General features: G+C 41.7%; 1 protein-coding gene across 1 annotated transcript in view; it reads right to left on the reverse strand.

Annotated features, from left to right (window-relative positions):
- The window catches only part of LOC141128112 (uroplakin-3b-like), a 38,140-nt gene extending 23,562 nt beyond the window's left edge, over positions 1 to 14,578 (reverse strand). The window contains exons 1-3 of the mRNA XM_073615198.1: positions 14,433 to 14,578; positions 1,851 to 1,994; positions 1,561 to 1,759 (exon numbers count right to left, since the gene is read on the reverse strand). Coding sequence (XP_073471299.1) covers positions 1,561 to 1,759; positions 1,851 to 1,994; positions 14,433 to 14,487 — 398 coding nt within the window. The 5' untranslated portion in view covers positions 14,488 to 14,578. The remainder of the gene's footprint in view (positions 1 to 1,560; positions 1,760 to 1,850; positions 1,995 to 14,432) is intronic.
- Positions 14,579 to 17,413: the final 2,835 nt, after the last annotated feature.

Here is a 17,413-nt window from a genome sequence, read left to right on the forward strand (position 1 = left end):
CCTTCATTAGTACAGACTCGCCCAGGACAAACCCCCCCATTAGTACAGACCCCCAGGCCCCTCCATTAGTACAGACCCCCCCCGGACAAACCACCCCTCCCTTCATTAGTACAAACCCCCCAGGACAAACCCCCCTCATTTAGTACAGACCCCCAGGACAAAACCCCCCCTTCATTAGTACAAACCCCCCAGGACAACCCCCCCTCCATTAGTACAGACCCCCCAGGACAAACCCCCCTTCACTAGTACAGACCCCCAGGACAACCCCCCTCCATTAGTACATACCCCCCAGGACAAACCCCCCTCCATAAGTGTACAACAAAACAGATGGAGACAGGCTTGGGCGGGAGTGAGAGACAGAGGAGAACACGCCCCACCCCCCCCCACAGAGACCAGCCGCTCCGATCTCCGGCGGCTGCTCTCCTTCTCTGACAGGAGGAGGGAGGGGGGACAGGCTTGAGCCTCGAAAAAAACAGCAGCAGCAGCGTGACCTGCGGAGGGAGCCGCCTCAGTCTGGACACAGAGAGGAGCAGGAGGGAGAAGAGCACTCTAGCGCTTCAGCGTCCCCACCTCTCTGGTGCCCGGGTGCACTGCATGCTGCTATGTAAGTGTGGAGGGGGGCCGAGAAGTCGTTGCAGGAGCGGCGCCGCCCCTGTACCACTGCCTCCCTGAGGCCTGGCCTCGGTGGCCTTGTGGGAAATCCGGCCCTGAGCATGCGAGTCAAACTGGGAGGGCAGTCCAAGGTACAACACAAATCTTCACAGGGTAGTCCAATTGTCCACCAAGGATGTCCACATATGAAGATGTCTGGGAATGTTGGCTCCTAAAGCCGACCATAGACAGAGCGATTTTCTTTCCTGCAACCATGGGTGGCAGAAAAAAAATCACTTGATTCCCCCATTAACACAATAAGTGTTGATGGGAGTATCCCTCCTGTTGAGCTATTGTGTTCTCCGGGTGGGGCAGGAGGGGCCATCCCCGCTGGAAGAACAGTGGTTACTGCTAGCAGCTATAATAGCTGCTAGCAATAATCACATGTAAATTCTGACAGGCTGTTTGTAATCAAGTTGATCAATTGATCAATTTGGGTACATTCACCCTGCCCATACATGGTTCAAATCTCAGCTGGTCCCTCCTGAACCGGCAGAGATTCAAATCGTCTATGGCCTGCTTAAGTGCTTAAAGAAGAGGCAAAAGGCTTCCAGGAAGGGAATCCTGAGGAGATAACTGGAAACAGGGAGAGGAGTGGGAAGCAAAAGAGAGAGAGTTGAGAAAAGGAGGGAGATGGGAGGGATGGTTCCCCTTTGGGGCTCAGAATTAACTTCCAATAAGGATGGTGTTTACAGATAGCTGACGGTTAATAAGGTTGGGAGTGCATAACAAAGCCAAGGTTTCCAAACTTTGAAATAATCTGGCTTTCAGTCCATTTTTTTCAGAGAATCTTTAAAAAAAATATTAGGTTTTTATTTTATTAAACAAGACATTTACTATAGGAGCAATGAAGATTTAAAAAAACTGAAAAGTAAACAGGCTTGGAAATAGTCATAAATGGTCACTTACTTGTAAGTTCCTTGTGGTAAATACTTATTGCAGTAAGTGTTTGTGATACTGCAGACAGAATCATTGCCAACTCTGATATACTGAGGAGTACTACTGCAACCATAGAATGACTCGAGATTTTCGAAGGTATGGTAGTATCCTGTCGTACTAAAAACACTGTAGGGTGTTTTGGTCTGCAGTAATGAATTATTTAAAGAAGCTTCAGGGGAAAAAAAGCAAGTAAAAAGTTAAATGAGGTTTATTTTTAATGTTACAAAATGGAATTTTAAGATCTATTCAGTTTTCCCTACCTGTGCTTTTAGCGACAACTAACCAAACAGTGTTAGATGAATTACTCCCAAATAGACACTGTGGTTGGTCTAGTACAAATGTAGAAGCTGTCACTCTCCCTGGAATGGGACTGTTAGTCAGTTGTGGAACATAAGCTGTTAAATCTGAAAAACAGAGAGCATTTTGTGCAATATTGTGTTTACAGTCAGATAAATATTATACATTTATATGTATTTAAAACTGAACTCTGGATAAGCCGCTAAATAAAAAAAATATATACAGGAGCTGTTTATTCTTGACAAAGGATTTGTTTTCTGACCATCCAGTCCTGAGATTTACACAGTTCTACCACACAGCAAAACCTGTCCTTGCAGGTAAGGAGTTTACACAGTTCTACCACACAGCAAAACCTGTCCTTGCAGGTAAGTTGTTATCTCCAACTATTAGCAGTCTCCTGGTACTGAATGGTCCCTAGTGCTGCTTCTTCAATCCCCTCTCTAAGCTCTGCTGTGCAGTAGAATGCAAAAGTCTGACACCAGGTCAAATTCAGGTATATATGCTGCTTACATTTAATAAAATATATTTAATAAATAATGAATTATTACAGAGCCATATTTTATTTGTATATTGTATATTTGTATAACTTCCTGGAGTTCAGCTTTAAACATTTTGATAATATAGCTAACTGGACATTTTGTGTTTTCAGATCTCTATTGTTGAGAACTTTATGTGTAAATGATACTTCATATTTCAATAGCAGTATATATACCCATTTTGATGGGACTTTTCAGATACTTTTTTTAATTGGTGCAAAATAAAACAATATTTTCTAATAATACACAATTGTTTACATCACTTGAAATTGAATTAAAATTGAAATCACAAACTGAGGCTGATACCTTTATCTAATACTCAATGGTTTACAATGGTCAAAGTTCACAACAACCTTACATTTTTCCAGGTCTAATTTAGCATACAATATAACCTATCTATGGTATTTTAGCATTTTTGTAGTCGACATATTTCAAGAGATTTACTAAAATGGAGCACTCAGAATCTGGTGCAGCTGTGCATGGTAGCCAGCTTCTGACTTGCTCGTTCAATTAAGCTTTGACAATAAAACCTGGAGGCTGACTGGTTTCTATGCAGAGCTGCACCAGATTTTGCAGTCTACAGTTTTAGTAAATCCACCCCAATGTTTGGTAGAACCAGGATTTCTCTATGTGTTTTATGAACAATGTTCACTTCTTTAGGAGAAAGTTTGATGGTCATGGGGCAGCGCCCATGCAATTCATCTGTTTCCCACATTGTTAAAGGAGCCCTGCACACTGTACATAGTGCACTCCTGAACTCTGCACTCTGTACATAGCGCACTCCTGAAGTCTGCACTCTGTACGTAGCACACTCCTGAACCCCGTGCACTGTACGTAGTGTACTCCTGAACTCTGCACTCCGTACTTAGCACACTTATGAGCACTGCACTTTGTATGTATCTGGCTTCTGAATGCTGCACTCTGAATGTAGCACACTTCTAAACCCTTCACTGTGCATATAGCACGCTCCTCAACCCTGCACTCTGCAAGTAGTGCACTCCTGAACTCTGCACTCTGTATGTAGCACCACAATCGTCAACCCTTCACTCTATGCACAGCACACTCCTGAACCCCGCACCCTGTGCATAGTGTACTCCGGAACCCTGCACAGTGTGTTGCCCACACTCCTTGTTGTAAATGCTATCCAGTGAGTTCCACCACCATTCACAATCCGCACTTATCTTAATGTGTTGACCTATTTACAACCATATAATCACCATAATCATAACTCGCTGGATAACGCTAACAACAAGGAGTGTGGGCAAGACATATTAAAACTGAATAAGTTGTTTTGCAACTTTTCACATATGATGATTGCAGCTTAAAAATGGTGGTAGAACTCATTAATTCACTGAAGAACTTTTACTTATTTATTTTTGTGCATACAGCACAGCAGTATATAGGACTGTTTTTATTTATTTATAGGCGGCACAATAATATATGGGATTGTTTACATTTATTAACTTTTTGTAAATATTTTAATATTTATTTGAGTATTGATTTGTTGATTATACACAATATTAAGTTGTTAGGTATATTCATTGAGTGTGATTCTGTTGTTCCGCACTATTTGATATGATATTATGGTTTGATGTGGGAAGCACAGCACAGTGTGAGCAACAACATTAGTAAATTGGGGGAATTTGAGTTGTATTACTTTATTTGTCCTTGGTAGAGCACTTTTTGTGTTGCCCAGTGACCATAATTCACGAGTGCCCATGAAGAAAAACCCACTTGCTGGCTACGCCCATTTGCTGGACACACCCAAGTTTTGGCCACGCCCACAGCTGCACAATAGGTTAGCCCCCCACTCATACTTCCAGCACAACAACCCCCCAAAAAAATTGTCTGGAGCCACCTCTGTTTACTGTTGGTATGAATCTAAGAGAATGAGCAGCCAATATAAAATCACAGCGCCATATTCTTGTGTACAGATCTGACATGATCCAGCAGCCAAGATGGGAGGGGGAATGAACCCTCTGAGAATAATACTTAAACAACGGACTTCCACCTTCAATTAATTATGTCTCAAATATCCAATTAACCCCAAAAAGGAAATAGGGGAAGGAGGAATCTGCACACCATATGCCACTGAATATTAGCAGACAGTTCACCTTCCTACACAGTGTGTGCAGGGGACAGCTTGGGACAATACTAGTTCATGTATTAGGACAAATCTTCAAGGTCTCGCCTCTTCTCCTTGGTCCAAGCAGTACTGCAATCACTGGGCAGGGCCACCGTAAAGCTGGCCATACACTAATAGATATATTTAATTCAGCTTGTGAACTGAACAAAGAAAATTCAACAGATTACTCCATCCACATAATCATTGTGGATAGAAGATTCCCCCCTGCTGGTGTATTGTATTCTGTCAGCTGCCAACACAGGCTGCCAGAATACCTGATTAATGCCTGAAGCTAATTGGCTTGCCAGTTTTTGGCTTGTTTCCTTTGATAAAAGTCACCCACTGTTAAGCCTCGTACACATGGTACGATTGTTAGCAGGGGCCTGTCTGTTGACAGACTGTTGTCCTATAATCTTACTGTTAGTACGCTCCTTTTGACAATTGTTGTCCAACTTTCGGGCAGCAAATGTTGGATGACAGGCTAGTAAATTTTTGGCAGACAATGGTTTGACTTTAGATTTTCGTATGGTCAGTACACAAATCCGTCACACAAAAGTCGAAAGTTCAAACATGCATGCTCGGAATCATTGCTCCTCAAACACGAAATTTAGCAGAAGGGGCCCAAAGGGTGGCACTCAAGAGCTGAAATTCCTTGTAGTACTTCACTACGTTTGTGTTTGTGGCACGACAATTGTGTAACGTTAGTATGCAAGACAAGGTCCTGGAACATGCCCTTTTGACAAAAATCAGACGCTCGGTTGGCCAACAATTGTACCATGTGTACGAGGCTTAGAATTTTGGTCAATTCCTCTAAATCAATTCTAACAGTAGATTGCCAGCTTATGACATAAGTGGACCCAGCATGTACATTTTCAAACCCTTTGAGCACTGTGTGTGTTCCCATATCCTTCTTCTAACATCAGATCAATGCAACTAAATTGGCATTTCATATACATGGCAGAAACTTCCCTGTGATATTGTACATCCTGTGGGTATGTAATATGGGTATTATACACATAGATAGGGGTTGACTGTAGTATAGAAGTATGCTTAAAGGTTCTGTCTACCCAAAAGTGATATTTTAGTTTAAGGTGGAGCCTTTGGCCCCACAGTGAGCTTTCCCTGCTCTTATGCTTGGTTCCTGTGCACTTGGGTTTTAGGTGTTGCTGCCTACCTCATTTTGAATTCTCCCTGACATGAAATACAACATAAATATGGGAGTAGCTCATAATGTGCAATTCCAGATAAACTATTATTTATTTATTTATTTCAGGTACTTATATAGCGCCATCAATTTACGCAGCACTTTACATACACATTGTACATTCACATCAGTCCCTACCCTCAAGGAGCTTACAATCTAAGGTCCCTAACTCACATTCATACATACTAGGGACAATTTAGACAGGATCCAATTAACTTACCAGCATGTCTTTGGAGTGTGGGAGGAAACCGGAGTACCCGGAGGAAACCCACGCAGGCACAGGGAGAACATGCAAACTCCAAGCAGGTAGTGTTGTGGTTGGGATTCAAACCAGTGACCCTTCTTACTGCTAGGCGAGAGTGCTACCACTACACCACTGTGCCGCCCAAACTATGGCTCTATCTGCCAGCCCTTTGCCACTACAAGACATAGCAGTAATGTAGGACCTGGCAGAAGAAACCAATCAATAAAAGTATGTTTTGCTGTAAAGAATCTGCAGGTAGCGCTGGACTTTTGGGCTGGGTTCACACTATTGCGAATTGGATGCGGATTTGTCCGCATCCAATTCGTATAGCAGGATATTGTGTCCGGCCCTCTACGAAGCCGGTTCACACATCTCCATAGCGGCTCCAGTGCAAATTGCACAGGAGCCCTGTGCGTCTTTTGGTCTGTTTCAGGTCTGAATTCAACCCCAAATTTGGGCTAAATTCGGACCTGAAACGGTGAATGGAGACGCACCGGACTCCTGCTGTGAGCCACTTCGTGCTGTAGTGTGAACCCAGCCTTAGAAAGTCAAACATCATGTGCAAACTGAATGTCATGGAGCCAAACTTTTTTGTAATTTAAATACAGAAATAAAAAAAAAAAATTAAAAACTGCATCTTTTGCAGACTGCCCTGGGTGCCAACACCATGACTGTCTGTTTTTGCTTGCACTGCAGCTGCTGTTTTGTTAAGACAGATACTGAGCTACTGCTGAACCTAAGCAAGACTCCTTTAGGCTCCTGCATAGCTTTGATGTGCAATGTGCCATTAAAAAGCAAGGGGAGGACATCCCCTCACTGTGCTTTGGAGCAGTATGGAGCGAAAATAATTTCATGGAAGTCTGTACTGATGATTTGGGAAGGGGGGGGGGATTAATTGGGGAAAGGTCAGAACTGAGGTCTTTACTGGGTTGAGGATAAATCTATTCTGGGAAGAGTTGGGGGCAGCTCTGTACTAGGGGGATGGGAGAATTTGTACTGGAAATTAGTAATTTTACTCATTTCTATTCTATACATTGACCTGTGCTTTATTTATTTCTGGCCGCTAAACTCAGCTTTATACATCTGACACCTGTGCTCTGTGAGTTACATATGCCTGACATTCTATGCATTGCACCCTCCTGATCCCTGCTGTCTATGCACTATGCACTCATGACCCCTCCACTCCTGACTACTGCTCTCTGGGCCCTACACACTCCTGATCCCTATGTTCCAAGCATTGGGTATACTTATGCCCCGTACACACGGTCGGATTTTCCGACAGGGAATGTGTGATAGGACCTTGTTGTCGGAAATTCCGACCGTGTGTAGGCTCCATCACACATTTTCCATCGGATTTTCCGACACACAAAGTTTGAGAGCAGGGTATAAAATTTTCCGACAACAAAATCCGTTGTCGGAAATTCCGATCGTGTGTACACAAATCCGACGGACAAAGTGCTACGCATGCTCAGAATAAATAAAGAGATGAAAGCTATTGGCCACTGCCCCGTTTATAGTCCCGACGTACGTGTTTTACGTCACCGCGTTTAGAACGATCGGATTTTCCGACAACTTTGTGTGACCGTGTGTATGCAAGACAAGTTTGAGCCAACATCTGTCTGAAAAAATCCTAGGATTTTGTTGTCGGAATGTCCGAATAAAGTCCGACCGTGTGTACGGGGCAATAGAGTTGCCACCTCATCCCTTTAAACCCGAACACATATTGATTACACAGGTTGGCTGATTAAGGTGGTAATTAAACTCACTTGGTGCCTTATCTGCACTAAACACAGAACCTGCGTAATTCATATGTGTTCAGGTTTAAAGGGTAAAGGGTAGCAACCCTAGTTATACACGTACCAGCTGGTTCAGCAAGAGACAAATGGCTTTCTAGTATGTGTCTACTGCTGTTTGTTCAAGAGAAGCCAGTCTAAAGACCAGCTTCTGTTGAACGGTCATGATGGATAACCAGCATTCAATCAGCGCTTGCAGCCAATGGCTGCACCTCTGATCTGTGTATTCTGATCGGGTAGGGGGAGTCCTCGCTGTCAGAATACAATAGAGCAAGAGGGGCATTCCTGCTTCCACCTTGCTTGTGTGCATGCAGGGATCTGTGATTTTTTTTTTCTTTCGTTCAACCCGCTGGTTGAATGAAAAAAAAAAAAGTCAACCTGTATACACAGCTTTAGTACAAAACAAACACACCAGGATAAGGATCTTTATCTTAAAAAAAGTTACAATTGTTTTCAGCTGTGTCAAATGAAACTTGTAAACTACAAATATAAACTAAAGATCTTTATCCTTGTGTCAGATTGTTGATAATATCCTGAATCAGGTTAGGACCAGTAACACATGAAAAGATTTTGTTTAGTAGTGGGCAGGGGCATTGTTAGGTCTACAAAAGATCTGGGGCTAGAGTCCATAGCATCGTAGTAAAGAAAGTCATATGCTTGGGCGAGCATACACTTGTATAAAAAGTAATATACATGTCTGTATATATCCCCAGAGAGCCCCCCACTTACATCAGGGTCCCTAGAGAGCCCCCCCCTTGCATCAGGGTCCCCAGAGAGCCTCCCCTTGCATCAGGGTCCCCAGAGAGCCTCCCCTTTGCATCAGGGTCCCCAGAGAGCCCCCCACTTACATCAGGGTCCTCAGACAGCCTCCCTTCCCCATGGAAACCCCTGCAGAGACTCGGGGCTATGGGTTCCAGATTCGGGGCTATAGCCCCAAAAGCCACCCCCTAGCGATGCCACTGGTAGTGGGGATCCTAGCAGAGGTGTGCTACTCTGATTGCCACAGGTTTTGAGCTTATAGGCATAGCTCCCGTGAACAAACATTTGTATGCAAAAATTTCCTAAATCTGTACATTTTAAGAATGTAAATAAATAAAAAAATGTGGCTGGTACAAGAACACATTTAAATGCAACTACGCTGTTTACTTTTCTATGCCCAACAGATTAGTTTTACTTCTTTGAAATAACAAGATGACAAGCATGATGATTGCACACCATTAACTACAGATGGCATGACAGTTTATAATTTAAAATCATGAAAGATTTACAGAATTAATAGAATACTAGATTAAATTGCAGTGCCCTTAGGTGGCAATAAGGCTCCCATAGTAATAATGTGCCACATCTCAAATGGTCTGAAATTAATAAGAATTAGAATGATTGATCTACAATAAAATTCATAACATTATACAAAGACAATAACGTGACAAAAAATAGGTAGGACTCAATGTGGTTCCCCTGGAGAGTGTAATGCCCCGTACACACGGTCGGATTTTCCGATGGAAAATGTCCGATCGGAGCGCGTTGTCGGAAATTCCGACCGTGTGTGGGCTCCATCGGACATTTTCCATCGGATTTTCCGACACACAAAGTTGGAGAGCAGGAGATAAAATTTTCCGACAACAAAATCTGTTGTCGGAAATTCCGATCGTGTGTACACAAATCCGACGGACAAAGTGCCACGCATGCTCAGAATAAATAAAGAGTTAAAAGCTATTGGCCACTGCCCCGTTTATAGTCCCAACGTACGTGTTTTACGTGACCGCGTTCAGAACGATCGGATTTTCCGACAACTTTGTGTGATCGTGTGTATGCAAGACAAGTTTGAGCCAACATCCGTCGGAAAAAATCCTAGGATTTTGTTGTCGGAATGTCCGAACAAAGTCCGACCGTGTGTACGGGGCATTATAGTTAAAACTTCCTGTGTGACAATAATTGAGATATGCCCACATACAGTTGTGCTCATAAGTTTACATACCCTGGCCGAATTTATGATTTCTTGGCCATTTTTCTGAGTATATGAATGATAACACAAAAACATTTCTTTCACTCATGGTTAGTGTTTGGCCTGATAGCATGCACACAAGTTGACACAAAGGGGTTTGAATGGCTATTAAAGGTAACCATCCTCACCTGTGATCTGTTTGCTTGTAATTAGTGTGTGTGTGTGTATAAAAGGTCAATGCATTTCTGGACTCCTGACCCTTGCATCCTTCATCCAGTGCTGCACTGACATTTCTGGATTCTGAGTCATGGGGAAAGCAAAAGAATTGTCAAAGGATCTGCGGGAAAAGGTAGTTGAACTGTATAAAACAGGAAAGGGGTATAAAAAGATATCCAAGGAATTGAGAATGCCAATCAGCAGTGTTCTAACTCTAATCAAGAAGTGGAAAATGAGGGGTTCTGTTGAAACCAAACCACAGTCAGGTAGACCAACTAAAATTTCAGCCACAACTGCCAGAAAAATTATACGGGATACAAAGAAAAACCCAAAAATAACTTCAGATGAAATACAGGACTCTCTGAAATTATGTGGTGTAGCTGTTTCAAGATGCACAATAAGGAGGCACTTAAAGAAAGATGGGCTGCATGGTCGTGTCATCAGAAGAAAGCCATTACTACGCAAATGCCACAAAGTATCAAAGTTACAATACGCCAAACAGCACAGAGACAAGCATCAAACCTTCTGGCCATCAAACCATCAAACCTTCTGGCACAAAGCCATTTGGAGTGATGAGACGAAAATTGAGCTTTTTGGCCACAACCGTAAACACTTCATTTGGGGAGGAGTCAACAAGGCCTATGATGAAAGGTACAGAGGTGGATCGCTGATGTTTTGGGGATGTGTGAGCTACAAAGGCACAGGAAATTTGGTCCAAATTTTGGCAAGATGAACGCAGTATGTTATCAAAAAATACTGGAGGAACATTTGCATTCATCAGTCAGGAAGCTGGGCATGGGACGTACTTGGACATTCCAATATGACAATAATCCAAAACAGAAGGCCAAGTTGACCTGTCATTGGCTAAACAAAAATAAAGTTAAGGTTCTGGAGTGGCCATTTCAGTCTCCTGACCTCAAGATCATTGAGCCACTCTGGGGAGATCTCAAATGTGCAGTTCATGCAAGACAGCCCAAGAATTTACAGGAACTAGAGGCTTTTTGCCAAGAGGAATGGGCAGCTTTACCTTCCGAGAAGATAAAGAGCCTCATCCACAAATACCACAAAAGACTTCAAGCTGTCATTGATGTTAAAGGGGCAATACACGGTATTAAGAACTGGGGTAGGTAAACTTTTGATCAGGGTCATTTGGATCGTTTCTGTTGCCATTATGATTTAAAAAGAGTAAACACAGTTGATTGATAATAAATGGCTTCAGCCAAGCACTAACCATTACTGAAAGAAAAGTTTTTGTTCTTTCATTCATATTCTCTGAAGAACTTAGGAGTATATATATATATATATATATATATATATATATATATACAGTTATGCTCATCTCAGAGTGGGCTCCACTTGCCCTCCTTGATATAAAACAGTTCTGCTCTACATGTTTCATAACCTAGAACGTCGCTTCTTTAGGAGTTTGAATATTTCTATTAAAAAAAAAATACCTTAGAATACATAATACAACAAAAAAGTAATATATATATATATATATATATATATATATATATATATATATATATATATATGTGTGTGTGTGTGTGTATCTCTGTAAACATGTTCACATACACGATACAACCAACACTCACTTGAGTCAAGTGCAGCAGGGGCGGATTCAGGAGGAGGCAACGGTGCAATTACTCCCCCCGAGAAAATAGTGAGCGGGTGACCTGGCGGGTGACTGAGCAGGCCGGCGGGTAAGCAAGCGTACAGGCAGGCTGGTGAGCAGGCTGTTGAGTGAGCATGCCGGCGGCTGGTCAGGCTGGTGAGCGGGCTGGCGTGTGACTGAGCGAGCAGGTAGGTGTTCTGTCAGGAAGCTGCTACCCATCTGAATATGCAACTGAAAAGACGTTGCGTCGCGGCCATCTTGGTATACCCGCACTCGTCCGCAGTAAGCCTGGAGTTAGAAGTCGGCAGGCGGACATCTTTATACACTCACCAAAGTCTTGGTTTTCACAGTTACTTTTAACAGTAAACTCAACTTATATTTCACTATTTAAGCTGAGTTTACTGTTAAAAATAACTGTGAAAAGCAAGACTCCGGTGGGTATATAAAGATGTCCGCTTGCCGACTTCTAACTCTAGGCTTACTGCGGACAAGTGCGGGTGTACCAAGATGGCCACAACGCAACGTCACTTTGGTTGCATATTCTGATGAGTAGCAGCTTGGCACGGGCAGCAGCCACTGGCAAGTGACAATCTGCATCTTGTGGCAGGTGACATTGGCAAGTGACAATCCACATCTGGTGGCAGGGGATGTGGCAAGTGACATGGCAAGTGACAATCTATATCTGGTGGCAGGAGACAGTGACAAGTGACAATCCGCATCTGGTGGCAGGCAACAGGGGCAAGTGACACGCTGCATCTGGTGGCAGGCGACAGTAGCAATTGACACACTCAAGGCTCCCACTGATTCTGCATTATGGTGAGTCGAACTTTTTAATTTTATATTACAATGTAATAATAGAAATAATGCGCTTCAATCATCCTGACACCATATCAGCCATGGCGCCGTGATGATTGAAGCGCCAACACCAGCCATTGCCCCGACAAATTGCCCACAAAATTTTCTGGCAGTGCTCTTCCCTAAACTAGACTCTGGATCTGCCCCAGGTGTCAAGTGAGTGTTGGTTGTATTGAACACACTGTTCATGTACACAGAGAGAGATGCATATTATATATATATATATATATATATATATATATATATATATATATATATATATATATATATATATATGTATATATATACTTTTTTGTATTTTGTATTCTAATTAAGGTATGTTTTTTTTTAATAGAAATATTCAAGCTCCTGAAGAAGCAACTTTCTAGGTCACAAAACATGTGAAGCAGAACTGTTTTATATCAAGGAGGACAAGTGGAATCCACTCTGAGAGAAGTATATATATGTGGGCATATCTCAATTATTGTCACACAGGAAGTATTATCTATTACACCCTCCAGGGGAACCACATTGAGTCCTACCTATTTTTTATCACGTTATTGTCTTTGCATAATGTTATGGATTTTATTGTAGATCAATAAAATATATTACTTCTATACGTGCCTCTGAAGTCCATCATTCTAATTCCTATTCATTACAGACTTAATGATCATAAATGAACCCCTTAAAATATACAAATACATACCAATGAAAGTAAAGTGATGCATAGTGTAATAAATGAGTACTGCTAATCTTTCAATAATACCATAACACATTTCATACAGTATTTGTTCTTCCTGCAAATTGTCCCAAAAACCTTGTTGCCAACCTTTATACTTAAATTCATTTTTTTATAACTTTCTCTTGAAATCCTTTAATACCTATTGTACATTTAAACATGGAAAGATCTGTTATTTTAGCTGAGGAGATTAACTTTTACCAGCAATTTCACATTTTTTTGCAGCAACCTGGAAGATCAGATAGGTAAATTCTACAGATTTTGTCGCTGCAAAATACTCAGTATTAGTATTAATTGTATAACTCCTACTAACTACCCAGTAATTACTTGTGACTTGGATGGTTGGGTTGCTAAGTGGTGCAAGGGTTTATATCCCCCCCCCCCCCTCCCCCCAAAAAAACAAAAAATTCTATTTGCTGGACTGCTGCTCTTATCTGACAACTTCTGTCCAAAGCTCTGGTCTCTAAGGTTCAAAGCACACTGGCTTAAAAATCCCTGCTACTACAGCTCAATGTTATCCTATGTGTCCATACACATTAGGACGATTACAGGCATATTTTAAGATCAACATTTAGAGGCAGGAAAAAAAAAACTCCTGGTTTGCGTTTCTGATTGGAGTTTTCTGGCAGAAAAAATGCAAAGCTCTCCTAAACTCGCCTAAACTGTGTACAAAAAATGCTCTATGTGAACTTTTTTTTTTTTCTGCCAGGGGAACTGGTGTTTTTTTTAAACCCAGTGTGCACGGAGCCTCATGATGTCTTGACTAGGTTGACTAGGTTAACTTTGATTTAGGCAAACATTATGTTAAGGGTGTATGTCTATCTGGAACCCCTCTCTGTTTTTTACTGCTATTTGAAACTACACTGTCCTGTTGACAGTGTTTTACCAGAGAGGAAATAAGGGGAACTATCCAACGAGAAAGAACTTTTTGGACTGATGTTAAGCCCCCGTTCATGACAGTCTCTAACAATGATTTTATGTAAGGCAGTGTTCACACTGATGCAATGCAGGATACCGCATGTAATTCGCACAGGAATCGTGCGAATTACAGGCAGTGTCTCTGGGATGCGATTAGAGCCATGGATTTGTATGGCTCAAATTGCACCGCATTTGCACCAAACTCATGCAGGACCTTTTTTTTTTGTCCGCACCAGAATCAAATCGCATTGGTGATCACACCCATACGATCAGATTCTGCATATTGCACTGCATTTTGCAAACTGATTTCGGAGTGTCGTAAGTCCTAAATGGTTACTGCTAAAAATCCAACAGCAAGTTAGTAAACTCCACTTACCTGCTGCAACAGAAGATAAAGAAACAAGAAGCCATAACTTGATGCTTATGATCATTTTGATGTGGTCCTCTCTCGAATACTGGACGTGTTGAGGAACAGAATCAGTATGACAAGATTTTGAAAAGTCTGATTACAAGCTTCCCCCCTAAGAAACACAGAATAACTAATGAGATGCTTTAGATAACTGCATTTTTCACATTTCTTAAAAAAGAAAACATGTTAGTCCTGTTTTTTACTCTACAAGGCATTGTCTTAAGGACACCCACAGGTGCTAGCTGCAAACTATTCTCCTACCTGCCACTAAAATGTGACAAAACCAGTTCCAAGAACATTGCTAGGGGAGGGGAAAAATACCTTATTTGTGTGTAAATATTTTAAAGTACACTCATTTTAGACGAGCTAAAAAAAAGGATTTGCAACCTAAAAACTGTACAAATGATACAATTCATATATTTAGTGAAATAATTAAATAATAATGCATTGGTTCCACTATTGGCTAGACTTGCCCTATACATGCATGCACACTATCCAAGAACCATAAGCTGCTCGTTATAGCATCATACAGTGGTGGGGCAGTCTGCCAGGTAAAGCCAGTTACAAAGTTTCATAAGAGTGCAGGCACAGCCACTTGAAAGTGCCTGCACAGGGCTTTTCAGGCAATGGTGACAGGAGATGGGTGAGGGCACCATGCACGGCAGGTGTGGCACTTAGGAGTGGCATGGATAAGTATGGAGAGAAAGTGGCCAATGTGTCACTATTTACTTTGTCTCCATCTGTTTCCTACTTATGTATTGTAACAGTTAAACGTTTATTGCCTGCATATCGTATAAAATTGCTCAGTTGTAGATATATTTTAAGGATTTTTTTTTTTTTTTAACTACATATTATCAGGTCACTGCCGTTTACAGGATCACCTTACTATAACCGCACTATTATTATCCCGTGTTTTGCCACAGTACACCTGTTAATTTAATGTATTTTTTAATTAGCATGATATACATAGTTTGGATAAGCAGCACTTTTAATTGCCTTTTTTAATTTTATGGCCATTAATAGTATTCCTTTTGCTAGAAGAGTTAGGACCACACTTTACAGGGGGCCTTGATAAAGCAGTAGGGTTCCACATACTTTATGTTGGCAAATGTCTGCAACTAAAACCACTGTTTTTAATGTAAATTGTTAGCCAATGCCATTTTGTTCTTTTTTGCAGGCTAGCTGGCAAGTATACTGGGAAAACTTTTACTTGTTAGTGCACACTGCTATTTTCCCAATGTTATGCCACAGTATGCTCTTGATTAAGAAGAACTTCAGCTTGAATTGAACAAATACTGTAGCTGTTGACATTTAAAAATCAGATACTTACCAGTGTCAGGGGTCCATGACTGTCTTCCCGTAGCTAGGTCTGTTTACCATCGCCAGAGCCACCATCTTGTGGATCACCAGAGCCACCATCTTGTGGATCACCAGAGCCACCATCTTGGATACAGGAGTCAGCTATGGTTTCCTGAGGAACCACAGCTACAAAGAGGGTAAAAAGTATTTGATCCCCTGCTGATTTTGTACCTTTGCCCACTGATAAAGAAATGATCAGTCTATAATTTAATGGTAGGTTTATTTTAACAGTGAGAGACAGAATAACAACAAAAAGATCCAGAAAAATGCATTTAAAAAAAGTTATAAATTGATTTGCATTTTAATGAGTGAAATAAGTATTTGATCCCCTATCAGCCCCCCTATCAGCAAGATTTCTGGCTCCCAGGTGTCTTCTATATGGGTAATGAGCTGATATTAGGAGCAATCTCTTAAAGGGAGTGCTCCTAATCTTAGCTTGTTACCTGTATAAAAGACACCTGTTCACAGAAGCAATCAATCAATCAGATTCCAATCTCTCCGCCATGGTCAAGACCAAAGAGCTGTCCAAGGATGTCAGGGACAAGATTGTAGACCTACACAAGACTGAAATGGGCTACAAGACCATACAAGACTGGAATGGGCTACAAAACGCATTTTTTGGAATGCGTTTTTCTGGATCTTTTTGTTGTTATTCTGTCTCTCACTGTTAAAATAAACCTACCATTAAAATAATAGACTGATCATTTCTTTGTCAGTGGACAAATGTACAAAATCAGCAGAGGATCAAATACCTTTTTCCCTTACTGTAGGTTCCTAGTGCACATGTGTGAGTTCACACAGCATGTTAATAGTCCCACAGGCTCATATGTGACTTTCCCCAGATGGTTGCGGGGGGGGGGGGATGGGTAGAGGGTGCCAATAAAAAATCAATACTTAATACCCCCCCCAAAAAAAAAAAAAAAAAAAAAACAACTATAACTCATGTACAGGCTGCGGGAGGTAGCCAACCAGCAGGACTTCAATTTCTGAGTGAAGATCTGCTTTAAAGTGGTTGTAAACCCTTTACAACCACTTTTTGCTACAGGTAAGCCTATAATAAGGCTTACCTGTAGCTACCCTGGATATCCCTCGTATCTGCATGTACGTGCCATTGCTTTAGTGAGTGTGCCGTTACCAGCGGCTCCCGCGCGTATGCGCAGGAGTGATGTCATTGCAGCTCCGGGAGTGTGTCACCGGCCAGGGCGGGGTACGAGGACCGCTGCGGGGGCTTTGATCTAAGGTAATTCATAATGAGCTAGTATGCTATGCATACTAGCTCATTATGCCTTTGTCTTGCAGGTTCTTTTTTATGGGGGGGTGAGGGGGGGGGTTTCTAGGGCTTACAACCACTTTAACTGCATGATTGGTACACATTGTTTGGGTAAGAAACATTTTTAACTGCCTCTGATTCTTTTATATGCATTAATAATATTTATTTTGTTTCAGTTTTATAACTGAAAATAATTTTGACACATACCAAAGGGGCTGTTAAAAAATATTAAGTATGCCACTGGTATCATGTTTGCTGCACAACTGGGTAAGACAGAACACCTTCCCAGCCCTGGTTCACATTGATGCGATTTGGCATG

The sequence above is a fragment of the Aquarana catesbeiana genome, linkage group LG02 (assembly GCF_042186555.1).
Source record: "Aquarana catesbeiana isolate 2022-GZ linkage group LG02, ASM4218655v1, whole genome shotgun sequence".
In the NCBI taxonomy this organism is placed as follows: Eukaryota; Metazoa; Chordata; class Amphibia; order Anura; family Ranidae; genus Aquarana; species Aquarana catesbeiana.